General features: G+C 41.4%; 2 protein-coding genes across 6 annotated transcripts in view; one reads left to right on the plus strand and one right to left on the minus strand.

Moving 5' to 3' along the window:
- The window catches only part of LOC307029152 (adhesion G-protein coupled receptor G5-like), a 40,456-nt gene extending 29,428 nt beyond the window's left edge, over positions 1-11,028 (minus strand). The window contains exon 1 of one of the 3 annotated variants that reach the window (XM_079664848.1): positions 10,927-11,028. The gene's annotated coding sequence lies outside the window, so the exon portion shown is untranslated. Of the gene's footprint in view, positions 1-569; positions 737-10,926 lie in introns of those variants that run through there. The other 2 variants (XM_079664849.1, XM_079664847.1) reach the window with 2 other exon arrangements.
- The window catches only part of mmp15b (matrix metallopeptidase 15b), an 84,076-nt gene that overhangs the window by 51,961 nt on the left and 14,213 nt on the right, over positions 1-17,902 (plus strand). For all 3 annotated transcript variants that reach the window (XM_079664856.1, XM_079664857.1, XM_079664855.1), the window contains exons 2-7: positions 6,147-6,295; positions 7,125-7,247; positions 7,336-7,643; positions 10,948-11,109; positions 12,120-12,316; positions 16,536-16,674. In XM_079664856.1, the coding sequence (XP_079520982.1) occupies positions 6,159-6,295; positions 7,125-7,247; positions 7,336-7,643; positions 10,948-11,109; positions 12,120-12,316; positions 16,536-16,674 (1,066 nt within the window). In that variant the 5' untranslated portion in view covers positions 6,147-6,158. The remainder of the gene's footprint in view (positions 1-6,146; positions 6,296-7,124; positions 7,248-7,335; positions 7,644-10,947; positions 11,110-12,119; positions 12,317-16,535; positions 16,675-17,902) is intronic.

The raw sequence follows: 17,902 nt of genomic DNA on the forward strand, positions 1-17,902 counted from the left end.
ATTACCTTTATGGGAATTCGGGACTAGAGTGGCGCAGTATTGAGTCCTAAAACCCTCACACAAGCTAGAGATGTTCCCTTTGAGTTGTAAAACACGTACAACACAAAATATCTCAGTAAGTACACCACTAGCGAATGTCTGAAGCTTCTATCGGTCATAAAAACGGCAGTTGCCAACAAGTTAAATGAGACGACTAAACGTCATCCCGCCGAAGTTTAGCTGCCTTTAGCTTAGCCGCCTTTAGCTTAGCCGCCTTTAGCTTAGCCGCCTTTAGTTTAGCAATGGTGACGTGAAGACAGTTTGTTTATAGCTGTTAGTTTAACACGTCTGTTGTATGCATTTACCCTCAATAATCATAGTCGGATTAATATGTGGAGATTTTCCTGTGATACTTAAACAACCGAATGTGTATGTATCATAAACGTGTGTTTGCTGGAGATTTTGCACAGGACAACCAAAACTCTACCACAAAATAACCATCACAACCAGCTTTGCGACACAACACACAACTCTTTGTTTTAGGCGTTAGCTAACATTATCCAAACAACAAAAGCAAACAGCCTACTCACCACACTCGTTTATTTCTCCCAAACAACCAGATTTCACTTATTCACAATAGACAGGATGATGACTTGGATCACCTGAAACACGAGGACGCATACGGCTGAACGCATAGGATTAACGCAAACGCAATCGCAAAAAAGCTTCCGTCCACACACAATGTTCACCGGATAGTGTCTGTCCACACGAGACAGCTCCGTTTAGCTCCAACCGCTGGAGAAGCTGCAGTACATATGCAGGAGCCTGTACGTGGCGCTGTAACTCCCTCCACAAAAGCAGCGAAGAAGCATGGTTGTCATGGTTGCCCTTCTGTTTATTCTCCGCGGTGGGGGCCGAGGGATCCGGGCAGAGTTTTTCGCCAGTCAACGTGTATTAAAGTTTTAATCTTCCGGACAAAATTATAAAAGTACCGGTCAAAGTTCTTTTTTGTTATTTATTGATTTTTAACACAAATGAATAACAAATCTATATAATATAATAATAAAATACACGGAGCCTCTCTTTTCCCTCCCTCTCTTCTGACAGCAACAGTGTTTGTCTCAAGCAGCAGCTGATCCAGTAATGAGTGACCCGACAGTAAAAATAAACATATTTATAACTAGTTTAGGTAGTTTGAGAGGTAATTAAAATAGCTAAGGGTGATGATCTGACTTGAAGTGTGTGTTTTGCTCAGTTCACCGCTGCATCACAGCGGGAGGAGCTGCAGGTGAGCAGAGCTGCGTGTCTCCGTCCTGTCAGATTAGACTTCACTCGCGTTTATGTCCATATCGAGAGAAAGATAAATCATCTGAATTCAGTGTGCAGTTTACTTTGATGCGGGGGTGAGCAGCAGAGGTGGGGAAAGGCGGGGCTATTGCGTCATCATTATCAGAAAATGATCGTATAAGGCGTACACACGGAGCCGTTGGACCCCCCAGAGCGTTGCGTATGCCGTTCTATCCACCTTGGGACCCGTTATCGTTTCCCCAGTTGTTTACTGTCATATTCGGTCGTCTTCGTGTTGCCGAACGGTCTATATGACACTAAACAGTAACGCAAACGACCGTTTTCGTCCTCGTGTGGCCGGGGCCTAAGAGCCAGCAGGCAGAGAACACACACACAGACCCCTATAGGAGTGGAGGGGGTCGTAACACTTAGGCCCCGGCCCCACGAGGACGATAGCGGTCGTTTGCGTTACTGTTTAGTGTCATATAGACCGTTCTGCCACACTAGGACGACCGAATATGACAGTAAACAACTGCGGTAACGATAACAGGTCCCAAGGTGGATAGCACGGCATACGCAACGCTCTGGGGGGTCCAACGGCTGTGTGTGTACGCCCTATACGATCATTTTCTGATAATGATGACGCAATAGCCCCGCCTCTCCCCACCTCTGCTGCTCACCCCCGCGTCAAAGTAAACAGCACACTGAATTCTGATTATTTATCTTTCTCTCGATATGGACATAAACGCGAGTGAAGTCTAATCTGACAGGACGGAGACACGCAGCTCTGCCTACCTGCAGCTCCTGCCGCTGTGATGCAGCGGGGAAAGGAGCAAAACACACACTTCAAGTCAGATCATCACCCTTAGCTATTTTTAATTACCTCTCAAACTACCTAAACTAGTTATAAATATGTTTATTTTTACAGACACTTACGCTGTCAGAAGAGAGGGGGGAAAAAGAGAGGCTCCGTGTATTTTATTATTATATTATATAGATGCGTTATTCATTTGTTTTAAAGCTCAATAAATAATAAAGAAGACCTTTGACTGGCACTTTTATCATTTTTTCCGGAAGATTTCAACTTTAACACACGTTGACTGGCGAAAAACTGCCCGGTTTCCTCGGCCCCCACCGCGGAAAACAAACAGAAGGGCAACCATGACAACCATGCTTCTTCACTGCTTTTGTGGAGGATGTTACAGCGCCACGTACAGGCTCGGCATATGTACTGCTGCTTTTTCCAGCGGTTGGAGCTAAACGGAGCTGTCTCGTGTAGACAGACACTATCCGGTGAATATTGCGTGTGGACGGAAGCTTTTTTGCGAATGCGTTAATCCTATGCGTTTTGCTGTATGCGTCCTCATGGGGCCGTGGCCTTACATTCTGTCCTTTTTCACAGTCCAATGGAAAGACACATCGCTTTTTGTCAAGGGAGCCGTTGCAATGCTTACTTCTGGGTTGGCCTTCAAAAATACGTCCTGACTGCAGCTCTCGATAACAATTTGAAACTGCTTTGGTTGGATGACCGTTAGCGGGTGCATTTCAGCGAGTGCTTTGTTTTTATCTTTAGGCAGTATGAAATTTGAAGTACATTAGCTGACATGAATCTACAATCAATAGCCTACTGCTTATTACTAATCAGCTCGTTAAAGATTTTCTTTCTTTTGGGGACATGTTTGTTAAGTCTATCCTAGTGGAATTGTAACATTTTTGTTATTACATTATATTTTCATACAGCTGCTGTGATTACATTATTTGGTAAGGTTTCATTATTTGACCATTGACTGAAACTCTCCCTTTTACAGTGATTGTCCACTCCTAGCATTGCAAATGTAACCAGATACAGAGTCCACCACGTTTCCATTCCAGGGCCTGGGTCCAAATACTGCCTATTTCTAAGTGACAGTGTACTTTAGTTGTTTTTACTGAGGAGTGAGCACATGGGTCCACCGCAACCAGCAACTTTTTTCTGACCCCTCTGCCTTTTTTTGCTGTCGCTCCAAGAGCTTCAAGTTAAAATATTTTATTTTTATTTTTTAATTCAAGTGCTGGTGAGGTGACGGTTGAAATGAGAGAAGAAGCCTGTTTTTGGCCATGTTTGTTAGACCAAAACTATCATAAATAACATTGAAATAACTCTGTTCGCCTCTGTCTGAAATGAATGACCTGTGGTCAAACATTAATTAAAGTTCAGAATGGTTAATCTGCCACAGCTATCATTGTTACGTGCATTTTATGCCGGGCAAGAATGGAAAACTTCATGGGCATAACAACAGAAACTGGAGTGGCGGCGCTTATCAACCAGTTTTTTGTGTTGAGTTAATGTTAGCCTGGTATACTGTTGTGATGTTTGTGTTGTCTTAGCTATTCTGTAGCGGTAACTACATGTATGATTACGTTTTGTGCGATGAACAGAGGTTTTTTGTGAACCCTGCCACCTGTTTTCTAGCTTGTGTGCCTGTTCGTGAGAGAGTATTAAGATAGTGTTTCAGGAAGTTTGTTTTAGGGAGTGTGTGTGTGTGTGTGAGTGTGTGTGAGTGTGTGTGTGTGTGTGTGTGTGTGTGTGTGTGTGTGTGTGTGTGTGTGTGTGTGTGAGCTTCCTTAACTAAAGGCAGAGGTGGGTCAGGGTCACATCCAGTTTACCCTCTCCTACTACACACTCATTCACAGAGCTGTATCTTCAAGAAAGAGAAACATTGAAGATGAGAAACAGAGAGGGAATAATTTATACATAGCATACATAAAGAGTTTTTCTCATTTCTTTATGCAAAGGAAATAATAAACAATTACAATTATGTAACACCTAAATGCTTGACAATATTGTACATAAGTGCGTCTCAATGTTCAATAATAAGAGATATGTAAAAGATTGACGAAGTGTAGTTAGCTATTAAAAATAATAGATTTACAATAATAACTATTGGACAAAAGAATATAGAAAAGGGACAGAAAAACATTGATGTAGTACAGTTACTACAGGAGCTAAAGTGACAAAAGTGAAGTATTTACGTAAATATCGAGTAGTATAACAACATTTAAGAATGCCCAGTGATGATAAATAGGGGTATAGGTTGACATAACATGTATTCAATAAAACAAGTGTTTAGTTTATGATTGTGCATTGTTTAATAATGGCATACTAGAAGGTAATACCATATACAAATAATAATAATGATGAGGATCAACCTGAAGAGGAGATATAAGCTCAGCACATAGAAGCCTGCCTTTATTGTTTGGAGATATAACCGAAATATGGAAAGGGTTTGGAAGCTTTGAGCTCCTTTGGCCAGTAGCTCCAAAGCCTGAGGACTCAAACACTATTTGTTTACCTCCCTTGAGCTCCTGTTGGCCAGTGTGTCTGTGAGTTACTTTACTACAGTTGTGTGAATGCCTAGACATTTTAAGCCGCATGTTAAGGGAAACTGAGTGCATCTTTTACAGAAACAACCGGCTCAGTTAGTGATTAAAAGCTGGTGTTTTAAACATCAGTAGCTCTGCGATGATCATTTCAACTCCTCTTTTCAATGTGTGTTTTTAAAGAAGAGCACAGTTCCACAGCTTTCCTTTATAACATAGTCATATTGTAGCTGTGTAGACATTAGATGACACTTCCAGGAATTGGTTGGACTGTAGGGACATTTTGTTTGTTCAGGACACACTTACTGTACAGCAAATACAAGTTATCGTCTAGGGGGGGTACCTCCTACACTAAGACATTTGGTGGGTGGCACTTCTACATGACTAGAGCTCTTATTATTTACAGTTTTTATAAGATGTGCGCCGAGTATATGTGTAAGAGGGAGAAAGGCTGAAAGATTGTTGGTGTTTTTAAGGAGTGGATAAGTAAACACAGATAATCAAGCAGTATTTTTCATTGTCTAAGATGGGCGTATATTTCACAAATGCACACACAGATACCCCTTTATGTGTGCACTCAGACACTCCCTTTTACATTCCCTGCACCACCATGGATAGGGTGTCCATGTGTGGGCGTATCTAGTATCCCAGACTACCCAGTATGCAAGTGGTTGCCCGTGTGTGAGTGCGTGTGATATTAGGTTTCTTCTTAACAGGTGGGATAGACTTAGCGTCATCTGTGATTGGCTCAAATATCACGTTTTCTCCATCAAGTCTGTCATTAACACCCACCCCCCACTTACATGCTCCCAGAGAACCAGATGAGGTTGGGCTCACAGTGCTCACATTCAGCTCTGAGACTAATGTCCTGCCTGCCTTCTTAGTACCAAGTTAAATCTCTGTCATATCATCAGGTTATAAAAGCTGTGGTATCTGCTGTGCCTGACTATGGAAGGATATTTCTGCCAGTAAAAAAATACAGATAAGAAAAATGTAAAAAAAACTCTTTGCCCTGTGATGAAACAAAAGGTTAATGTAAGAGATTATGGTTAGAAACGTTGTACAAATAATAACGTAGTATGTCAAATTACAGAAAAACTTATTTTTAAATGATGACGTATGAAAGCTTCTAATTTTTTCGAGATATGAAAGTCATTATTTTGAGATTCAAGGTAATTATTTTAACACAATTTCTTATCTACTCTTTATTTATGAAAGCTTCTCGTTTTAAAGAACAAAATACATTATTTTTCGTTAAATGTGTCATTATTTTCTCCATCCCTTTGGCAGAAATGGGCTTCCATAAAAAGACATTCAAAATCCTGACATAGATCACCCAAATGCTCATAAAACAATCCGTGTTCATAATGATGAAAGTTTATTTTCTGAGATAGTGTCATGTCTGTGTAGCGTAAGCTTTTGGCAATTTAATTATTGATGATGGCCACTTCCTGTGCATTGCAGCCAACCAAAATGATATTTCTAAAAGTCTCCTTTTGTGTTTTTCTTCCTGTCTCCAGTCATGGCTGAAGATGTACGGTTACCTGCCCCAGGCCAGCAGACAGATGTCCACCATGCGATCGGCTCAGATCCTGTCCAATGCGATCAGCGACATGCAGCGCTTCTACAGCCTGCAGGTCACTGGACAGATGGACCAACAAACAGTCAGGTTAGCCTGGATTAACTAGAATATTTTTTGTATGTTAAGACTCACACCAACTCTCAAGATAATATGGACCAGTCCCTTAAAGCAACGACCACGTCTCAACAGCGTGTTAAAGACTTAGAGAAATGTCATGTAAGTAGAAAGAGGTGAAGAAGGACAAGTGATTTCGTCTATAGGGCTGGTCTGGAGGACAAACTGAAGTCCAGGCAGAGGGAGACTCAGGGTGGGGGGTACAAGCCCCCAGACGATCCCTGGATTGAGACAAAAAGTATGATTATACCAGGTTAAATAGAAAAACATAAAATAAGGAAAAAGACAGCAGTAGGGAATGAAGGGATGGTGTGAAAGAGTGGAATAAAGAATGAGGGATGAAGTCATTTAGGAGGTGAAAGGGTGAATGGAGGAAGAGAGGAAGGGATGTAGGGATGTAGGGAGGGAAGGGATGTGGGACGAAGGGATGTAGGGATGAAGGGATGTTGGCAAGACATTATTAATAGCAGAAGGATGGAAGGAATGAAGATGAAGGGCTTTAAGGAAGAATTAAGTGTTGCAGAGATGTGGGGAGGAAGGGATGAATGGGAGAAGGAATGGAGGGATGTAGGGCTGTGGACGGGGAATGGATAGATGTTAGGAAAGGAAAGGGTGTGTGTTTATTGAAATAGGAGACAAACTTGACCCGATGTGTTTACCGGTTAGAAGTAGCTTAGCGGGTGATAAGAGTTGTGATTGGTGCCTTGCTTGATTTAGTCTAAATGTCACTGTTCGTGCTGTGATGATAAATGCACGATAACACATTGATTCACTGACACACATTTGTTGCTTGCTCCTTCAGTGCCATGAGGAGACCCCGCTGTGGTGTGCCTGACAAGTTTGGAGGCCCGATCAAAACCAACGTGCGGCGGAAACGCTATGCCCTCACGGGGCATAGATGGAACAAGAGCCACCTCACTTACAGGTAACATCAAAACCTTCTGTTTGTAAAGAAAATCAAACCGGTAAACTTTTGTAAAAAATGTTTCCCTCTTCCTCTCTTTTTACCACAGTATCCAAAACTACACTCCCAAGATTGGAGAGTATAACTCATACGAAGCCATCCGTCGGGCGTTTAAAGTCTGGCAGCAGGTGACCCCATTGACCTTTGACGAAATCCCCTACCAGGAGATCAAATATGGACGCCGCAAGGAGCCCGACATTATGATCTTTTTCGCTTCGGGTTTCCATGGAGACAGCTCTCCTTTTGATGGGGAGGGAGGCTTCCTAGCTCATGCCTACTTCCCTGGACCTGGAATGGGCGGGGACACACACTTTGACTCCGATGAACCATGGACCATAGGAAACCATAACGTACAAGGTAAACGCTTACTGTCAGTATCATTTCTATTGTTTGGCCAAATGTAGATAAACAAGAAACACAATCTTATTCTACAACAAACGTCTTGGAGAGGCTTTTAGGAAGCACCGTCTGATGCTTCAGTTGGGTGGATGTTTTGCCGAAAATGTTAGTTGGTGTGTTGGACGTGTTTTTTTTGTGTGCAGCTGCTCACATACGGCTTGCTGTGTTATGAAGCCTTTTATTGAGTGAGGAGGGAGTCATTACCTTCTTTTTTTGGTAGAAATGAGGATACAGGTTATTAGGCCCTTAATCATTTCAGCTGATGGGCTGTTCGGAGCCCAATAGTTATGTTGAAGGGTTTTAGTGCTGGTGGATTTATCACATTTTATTTTCAATTACAATTTTGGCTTATAATAATAAGAAAATAGAGATAAAATAATTACAATGCTCTCATTTTGTGTTGTGTTAGAAATCTAGTGCACCCTTTTTCATTACAGTAGCGAGCTTCCCCTGATTGTAAAATAAACAGCTGTTCTAAACACATAACTAGAGTTGGCTCAACTAAGACATTATAAATTGTACTTTTGTGCTTACGGGGAATATTGCTGTTGAAATCATTGCCTTGACCTATGGATTAACCTATACATTTAACTTAAATTGACCCAATCACAACTCTTTGCAAAAGTGAGGATTAAGAAAATGTATTAATTTTGAAGAACCTTTTAGAAGAGTCTGTTTCCTTGCTGTGCACTCATTAACCCTGCTCACCAGAGAGGGATTTGAGTGACAATAGGCTTTCCTCCCCTGTTATCCACAGACACAGCAGACAGCTAAACGTTGTGTGTGTGTGTATCTGTGTGATCAGCTGTGTGTGGGATGTGTAGCTGGACAGATCACAGGGACAGTGGAATGCCACAGTAAGTGGGAGTGTGTTCCACTTGGAAGGACTGGTCCCTTTGTTGCACCACGCTACTTACACAGCTCAACAGCAGTGTACAACCAAATTACAATCTTGTCTGACTTCAGTTGGACACATGTCTAATGAATCAAACTTTTTGCAGATGCAATCTTCTTTCAACTTCAGCATGTTTACTTCCCACAAATCGCACTGTTGCTGAAACAGCCCTTACTCTTTGTTACATTTGAATTTTCAGATTACCTTCCAGCATAACTCATGCAGATTGATCCAGCAATTGGCTGCTGGAGAGATATTGCACAATACAGTCAAGAGAGTCAACATTGAGAGCTGACATAGCGACAAGTCATTCAGTTAATTATTTAAGGCAGTATATACGTTTCTAGCTAGAGAAATCACAAAATGGAAATGTGCAATATCCAAATTGTGCAACATTTGGCAAATTAAGGCGACATATTTGAAAATATCTGAATAAAGTACTGTGTTACTGCAGAAAAGCAGCAGTCCACAAACGATGTTCTGCAGACTTCATCAAAAATCCTTGTTTGGTATAGATTTTCTTAAAGAGGCCCTATTATGCTTTTCAGGGTTTTCCACGTGAATGATCTTTAAAGGCCAAACTCCCTGTTTTCCCTCCAGAGGGAGTTTCTCTCCCACCTCCCCCACCGCCTCAAACGACTCCATTGGACTCCTCTGTTTACTTCTGTAACATAGTGACATCACTATGTAACACTCACTCTTCTATTGGCTAGCTCTCCAACACATTGTACGTGATATCCTTAAACGGTTAACCAATCACAACAGAGCCGGCCAGCTAACCAATCAGAGCAGACGGGCTCTGGTTTCAGACAGAGGGTGAAAACGATTGCTCAGATACTGTATGTCTTCTTTAATATATAGTGAGAGTTGCAGAGCCATGTTAAAGCCTTATACATCAGCTCTGCTCAAGTGTCCTTGAAACAGAATCAGCTTTGACCTCTGACCTCCTTTTGGGTGGGGTCAAACAGACACACACTTTAGCTTAGGGATCAATAGTTCCACATAAAAAATGTATGCGACAGATTGACTGTAAAAGCCTGAAACCCATTCAGTCCACTCTTTGCAGTTACGGGGTTTCCCTATCCTTGACCTCAGTTTCACGGGTTAGTGAAGAACAATGCTTTTAGGACGAACATTTTCGGAGTGAACCTTATGATTCACGGTGTGATTAATCAGCTGCTCGCTGTGACTTGCTGACACACACACTCAAAGCCACCTTGCACGGAAACAACACTGCAGGCCCGTAGCGATAAAAGCCCAGGAGCTTGTGTTTTTCTGTGCGGTCAGATGAGACTAATGTGAGAAAGTCACTGGCACAAAGGAGTGCACTTTGGTTGTCAGGGGTCTGCTTTAATGTCCTTCATAGGAACAAGTGAACAACGCTTCAGAGTTGAAATAAGGATGCCAAAATGTCTGTTTTAGTGTACAAGGTAGTCAGGAATAGCAGTAGTCTCATTGGCTGAACTTCTAACTTTGCCAAGACTTTGAAGTTTTGAACAGTTGTCACAGTTACCACACAAAGGCCTCTTTATCCCCTCAGCTATCTCTAGCACTCTGTGTTGCCCTCTGCTGTGAGCTGCAGCCTTAGTCCACCATGAGGACATTCATGTGACTCTGAAATTATAGATCGTAGGGGAGATGAACTATGTGTATCCTCCTTTGTGTGTGTGTATGAGGGGAAGCTCAAGGACGGGCATTTAGAACATCTCCCATTCCCTTGCATGACACACAGCAGTGACTTCCACGGGTCCCAATCCCCCCCCCTAACGGCATGACGTAACTAGCACAAATCCGACCAATCAGCATCACACGAGACAAAATGGCTAGCAAATGTAACGTTCACAAAGAGCATGCACAGGAAACACAATGGTATTCACACAGGGGAAGCACCTAAATAGGTCAATTCACTTTAGAGGTCAACTTATTTTTGGTGAAATTTTAACTGTGGTTTTACTTTTCTCAAAAAAGAAAGTCTGTAAGAAGACCTTCATGTAGAGAGGAAGTTGATGCAGGGGTCAGTGTGTCACCGCTGTGTGGCGGTGGACAATGACATCTCTTGATTGGTTAGAAATGTTGGAAATGTATGTTGCTTCATAGCAGCAATCATTTGCATTCCTTTTTGTGTGAATGATATGCCAGATCCACTGAGATGTTCTTTGACATCATAACTGGGAGAGAACAATGGACAGCCATTGTTATCCATTGACTGCATGGATTTATTGGGAATATCTGCTGACTGTGGCCTTCAGCTGGGGTGGAATGTAACTAAGAACATTTACTCAAGTATTATTTTTAATATCTTTAATCAAAATTAAATATATTATAAATATTTTTATTTTCCCTTACCTCATGTCTTTGCCTCATCAGGAAACGACCTCTTCCTGGTTGCAGTCCATGAGCTGGGCCACGCCCTTGGTTTAGAGCACTCCAACAACCCACTTGCCATCATGGCTCCCTTTTACCAGTGGATGGAGACGGAGAATTTCCAACTGCCAGATGACGACCTGCGAGGCATCCAGCAGATCTATGGTAGGAGGGTTTTTGGAAGACCAGAGCATAGAATCCTTGCGGTTTTTCAATCATGATATGATAATTTGCGCCATCTATAAAATGTAATACATATTTTTATATAAATGTTTTTCAAGAACACAACCACCTTTGACCTCAGACACATTTTTCTTTTTATTTCGATACAAAATCCATTCCCAATATACGACGTCTTCACTATTTGCATAAGCCACATGGTAAAAGGCACACTCAGGACAACACATTCAAAAACACGGTCACGCACTGCAATTACCTGACAGTTGAATTCTTGCTGGACATCTGTAAAATAATCACTCAATATATTATTATCAATAAGGGAAAAAACTCAATGAATCAATACAGGTGCTGCGAATTGGACCATACCATGTACTGCATGGGCATGGGTGACAATCATTTCTTATACATTAAAAAGTAATTGTTAGGGCTTTAATTGTTAAAAATAGTAGCATATGATGGCTTCTTTGATTTATTGTGTTTAATAAATGTAATACCTTTCTAATTTTGGACTGGACGTGTGTGTCATTTACATTTTTCACAATTTTTCTATAAATAAAAGCATGTAAATATATGTTATTGCGACTCAAGCCATCTTATACATTGTCTTAGTAATTACCAACACGTTTTGCAACATATGGTGTCTGAAGTGAGATAGCTTTCCTGCAGACTCATCATCAGTAGAGTCGTCAAAATCCACGGTCACATTAAGGCCAACAACTTTTTCTACAGGCATGGTGATTACAGAGCGCTCAATATCCACAGTCACGTTCATGCAAGCAGCAGCCTTCTGTAATAGGTCAACTTAATAATTCTGGGAAACATTATTTTTACTAAGGGTTGGATGACAACCTTGTTAACACTCGGCGATGGTTAGCTTAGTCACCACAAATGAACAACAAATTAAGTTTACACCCTTCCTAATTTAATTTGAAGTGTTCATTTATAATTGTTGTATTTGATCCAACATATTTACCCCCATCTGTTTGTCCGTGCAGGTCAGCAGAACAGCAGCCCCACCGTGGCCCTGCCCACCGTGACACCTCGTCGCCCGGAGCCCCGCCCCCCACAAACTCCCCCCCGTCATCCTGACCACCCCAGGACCACTGAGAGACCGGATCACTACGGGCCCAATATCTGTGAAGGGAACTTTGACTCTGTGGCAATGCTCCGAGGGGAGATGTTTGTTTTCAAGGTAAATTGGAATTGTATCTTCAGGCTCTGCCATAGTCTGCTAACTTGATCTAAGTTTGAGCATAAAACATAAGGAGAGATATGCGAACCCTCGCAGAGCTTTATTACATGTGCTTGCTTGGAAATTCTATCGGCTTCCAGCAGAGGAGCTGTACTGACAACTTAACTGTGTCAATAAATTAGTTATTCTTTTCTGTGGAATCACTTTGAGACAAATGGCGTGTGCACTGCCAACAAGGCGTCTGTTTTCAATCCGGTCCTTGTGGATTGTAAACCAACAGGCCAGTGTTTTTTATGAGGCGGAACACTGTTAAAGGGTGGGGTGCGGTCAGGTGTTTGTCTTAAAGAGCCTCTGGACCCACACTAAACATTCAATAAGCGCTGAAGCAGCAGTTGACCATTAGCTGGGTTTTACCTGATGTTCTACAAGTACCGGTCAGTGCACTGCTGTTGCTGTCAGCTGGGTTGTATGATCTATTAAATACTTAAGATATTTCTATATTATGCAACTCCGCCCTGGGTTAATGTGTTATTATACATCTGCAAATGATTTTCCTTTATCCTGGGGGTAGTGGTTCTTGGTCAGAGTTGATGATGCAACACATTTATTTGCTCATTTTCAAAGTTACATTTCAGCAACCTCGTGTGTGTTTTCTCCTCTTCATAATGTGTTCAGTGATGCTTTATACCAGTGGTTCTCAAAGTGGGGGGCGTGAGAGACCAGGAGGAAAAATAGCTATTTAAAAAAAAAAAAAAAAAAAAAATCATATTTTGAAAGATTATAAAAATAAATAAATAATATGATACAGTACTATTACGTCTGGGTCTCTGTGTTTCATTAAAGCTCGGCTCTTTGTGTGTGTGGAACGAGACATTTTGTGTGCGTGTGCGAGCGAGAGAGCGCACCGGTACCTAGCGAGCTACGCTAACGGATATAAGGAGTTTTTTCAACAACAAGGTGGAGGAGAGTCCTCTCCTGTCAGACTGAGAGACTCAGTGAGCTAAAGGACTCTCTCAGTGTTATTTCAGTGGGTCTCAAACACTTTGCTCACCATTAATGTAAACAATTATTTCCGAGGCACACGTTTATATGATCATTATAGTTATACAAAAATAAGAGAATAAATTAAAAACAGGTATGAAATACTATATATATATATATTAAAAAAAGAATAAAGTTTACAAGGGAGTGATTTGTAAAATATCCATAAAGAAATAGTAAATATGTTTACAGTTCTGTTTCAAATGGGTGTTGAAAGAGGTATCCATAGATCTCTTAATTTTGCTCTCAAAGTGCACCAGATTGATGCTTTTAACTTCAATATTTAAAAATCTTCCCGGGGGAGCTGGCCCCCGGACCCCCCTATGTAAGGTCCACACTCCACCTATAAAAATAGCACTTTACCCCTGCTTACACCTATATGCCGTGAGCCGATTATCGAGCCTTTTTTTCTCCAAAGGGGGGGCCTGACAGAAAAAGTTTGAGAACCACTGCTTTATACATAGTGCAGCTCTGCAAAGATAAATAATAATGAGTTTCAGTGGGGGAGGTCAGAGGGGGGTGTCCCATGCTGGCAGCGTTGAAGAGGTTGGCAGATATTAGAGAGAGCGGGACGGAGGACACCCAGGGTTCACTGTAATGGAGCTTCTGCTTTACTTTCAGAAATGTTGTCATGATATCTGAAATGCTGGGGCCACAGTAGGGATTTAAATTGCTGAACATATCCAACAGTATCAAACTATCAACCACATCTTGAATTATGTTCCACGTCCAACAGTTAGACATGTCAACGGCAAAATATAAAACTACTAAGATCTGAAAATGAAAAAACAGATACAGATGAGCTCTGGGCATTATTGCATGCGTTCGTAAAAAGTCACTCTTAGCGTAGGAGCGCATTTGCACAATGGTGATTGTTCATGAACTCAGAGAACTTACTCTCATGCTGTATTCACATGATATGCAATTTGCTCTTTGCTCAATGCGATTTTGGCATAGCCTTGCAGTGAAAACAGCCAGCTAAGATTTGTCTTTATGCTTACCTCCCTTGCTAGCTTCTGCTGTTTCATACAGCTGTCATCTGATTGGTTGCAGTTTGAAAGGTTAGCGGTAAACAAGGTCAAAGATGAAATAATTTGACCTTTGAGTGCAGCGCGAGGCTAAGGCTAGTCGGTCTGCAACACTGTTTCCATAGAAACACAATGGCAACGTCACTGCAGAGCTGTTTTACCGTGCATCTTGTAAATGCAGCTTGAGTTTGCTAGCTAACTTTAGCTTTAGCCTATTATACACACAATTGAATCATGTCTCATCATAATCATCTCTTACATTGTCATCCTCACTGGCACTATATATGCTCTTCGCTAATACATGTAGAACAGATCGCTTCGCTTTGAACAATGCTCTCATTTGATTGGATAAACGAATGCACACGTTATCTTGGCAAAGTATAATATAGCAGAGCCATGTCTGTGAATCTGCTATCTTTGACTCTAAGTGTTTCTGACACTGACCAGTGAGTCTGGACGTCCAGCTGCCTGGACAAGTGCTGCACACGTTCAAACAGTTGTGTCTGTGCTCTTGGGTTTCATCTCAGACAGTCATGTCTCTGTGCTTGGGTTTCATGAAGCTAGTCTGGATAGCCTTAATCACTGTCCCAAATTAACTTTGTCCATGCCCACCAGTGGTTCTTAAACTTTGTCTTGATCCGAGTAGATCCAGACAAGATGCAATCACTATAATTACCATGTCCTGGGCAAACTATTATATTTTATTAAATGAAATTAAATAGGGGAATCCATCATTGCTAATTATTTTTGTTATATAATTTTACTGGATATATTTCGTTTTTTATTTTCAAGCAGTGTGGCTCTAGTGAACCCCCTCCTTTTTATGAGACTAAAATATCCAGCCAAAAATCTAGATTGTTGCCACATGGATTGCCATAACATCTTGTACAGACATTCGTGGTCCCAAGAAGAAGAATCCTAATTACGTTGGCGACCCCCTGATTTCTCCTGTAGTGCCACCAGCAGCTTTCCTTTTTCTTTTAAGGAAACGTCCCAACAAGTAGCGGCCGGACTGGATTCATCTGAATTAGAACACCTTTCTTACAATTCTCTGGTTTATGGCGACAGAGCGAAATGTACTCATTTAAGTGGGCGGCAATCCCTTATTACCAATACCATAGCGAAATAATATGCATCCCCCCGTTGAAAAGACTGGAAATGCTGCTACCTTGTGTCTCCTTTTTTGTCTTCTTTGAAGTCTAGATGGACCTATATTCCAAAAGTGTGTAGGAAAAGACAGAGACAGACATGTGAAGTATGCACGTCAGATGTATATTTTCCCAAAATGTTGTTGACTGATATTGAGCACTTGAGTTGTGACTAATTTATGTTGGTTCTCCTCCTTTGAATTTGGAAGTAGTGCCTCCACTATTATGCAAAGTAGAAATTGTTCTTCTCTGATATAACAATGCACAGGAAAAATGACTTACTTAATGCACTGTGAGTGGGAGTAATCTGTAGCACATCAGTGCCACTTTCTCCACAGTTCATTCAAATAAGAAAGGAGCTGTCATTTATTTGTATTTACTTTGCTCACAGCAGAGGGCTGGATCTGCAGAGCTCAATATCCAAACTCCCACTCTGAGATCTGTTCTGCTGAGGACTAATATGGTCAACTCCGTCTTAATCTGGTCAACACAAAGCGGCTGTCAGACCACACAAATCGAAAAAAATCAATAAAATGTGCTATTTTACTGGTTTGTGTTGCTGCCCTGATACTGAAATCACTCTATAAAAGTGACTGTATCAGGCTGTGATCAACAGAGAGTGCAACATGAAGACCTGAAGAGCCACCGGAGCGGAAACTGACTATTATTAGCCTGCCACGGTTCCACTGTTGTTAGTTTAGTGCACGCTCTGGTTCAGTTCTGCTGCAGACTGCTTGGTGAAACAGTTCAAACCAGTTGACTTATGAAAAGAGAATACCCTTCTTACAGCAGCAAAAAACTTCATATTCCTGTGCATATGCATGTTTTGAAAAGGCTAAAGGAAATATTTAGTTTAAGATATGAAGCCCTATGTTTTGAACTTATTTGGGCATTGGTTTGCGCTTTGAGTAACAGGAATCAGAAAAAAGAAGCAACAACAGAGTATTTTAAGCATACAATAAGAAGTGATGCACTCTCAAACACACGTGTGTCTCCCCTCAGGGTCGGTGGTTCTGGCGCGTGCGCAGGAACAGGGTCCTGGATAACTACCCCATGCCCATCGGTCACTTCTGGAGGGGGCTGCCTGGAGACATAGACTCTGCCTACGAGAGACACGACGGCAGGTTCGTCTTCTTTAAAGGTAAGCAACAAATACACACTCACATTTTCAGAATCAGGGATTTAATTATCCCCTGGGGAAATATTATAAAATATATTACAAACATAGGTAAGTTAAGTGCCAGCATATTGAGTGCCTGACGCTCAGTGAGACAGTGTGATGCCCACAGGCAGGAATGAAGTTGTGTGGCACTCTGTGGTGCTTCTAGGGGGAAGGAGTCGTTCACTGAAGAACATATCTCACTAGCTGGCCCAGTATGTGATTCAGCATACATCCAAGAGGCTGTTTTCCTGGGCCCAGCTTACGTAATTTTAAAGGCTCCATAACCATACCCATTTCAGATATTTATTTTCGCAACGCCCAAATCCAATCACTTTCAATTATGGGCTGATTTTTGTGCTTTGTACTTAAGTCTCTACTAAATATTTGATGTGGATTCTTCTTAAATAATGATTGACCTTTAGCTGTGGTCGCTTTGTGTTTTAATGACTGGCCTTGTATCATTTTGCCTGGCTTCTTATGCTGTTGTAAGGTAGCTTCTCACAACAGATGTTACATTCTAGCCAAAATACTTAAATGAGACCAAAGTTAAGGTAACTCCAGCTATAGCTTTAGTAATACCGATGAGTCATCATCACTTTGTTTCTCAGACTTTCTGTTCTATTCTTAAAATAGTGATGCCCTGACTGCCGGTAAAATGAGGAATATCTGTCATCTAGTTGACGTGACACAAGGGAATGAGAGCACTGGTGACTGAGGTGTAGCCTAATAAGTACCCTACTATTTTTGAGAAAGGACATAAAACATTTTTAGTAGCTATATACAGAATTTTGTATCACTTATCCGGTACGTTTCTAATTGATATGATTTAATCAAATCTGACTTCCTAGAGCCAAGAGCAGACACATCATATCACCCTTTGATATACAACAAACGTTTTTTTAAATACATTTTTGATTTGCATCAAAGCTTTTACGTTTTTACAAAAAGTGGTCAGAATTGGAAGCTGGACTATACTTCTCTTATCCTCCTTTACTAACTGTCCTTCAGGGAATGAACATACATGTCTCTGGTTATTGCTGCTGTAAAAACAGGCCTGGGCCAGTTCTAAATAATCTTCTTTTGGTATTATTAACCGTCACTTTTGGAGCATGACAAGACGTCCAGATTAGCAACAACAGACTTTGAGAGCATACCCAATTCTGAAATGAGGTTCCAAGCTTGAGACTAACATTCAGTCTGCTATGCT

Source organism: Notothenia rossii, assembly GCF_949606895.1.
Source record: "Notothenia rossii genome assembly, chromosome: 2".
NCBI lineage: Eukaryota > Metazoa > Chordata > Actinopteri > Perciformes > Nototheniidae > Notothenia > Notothenia rossii.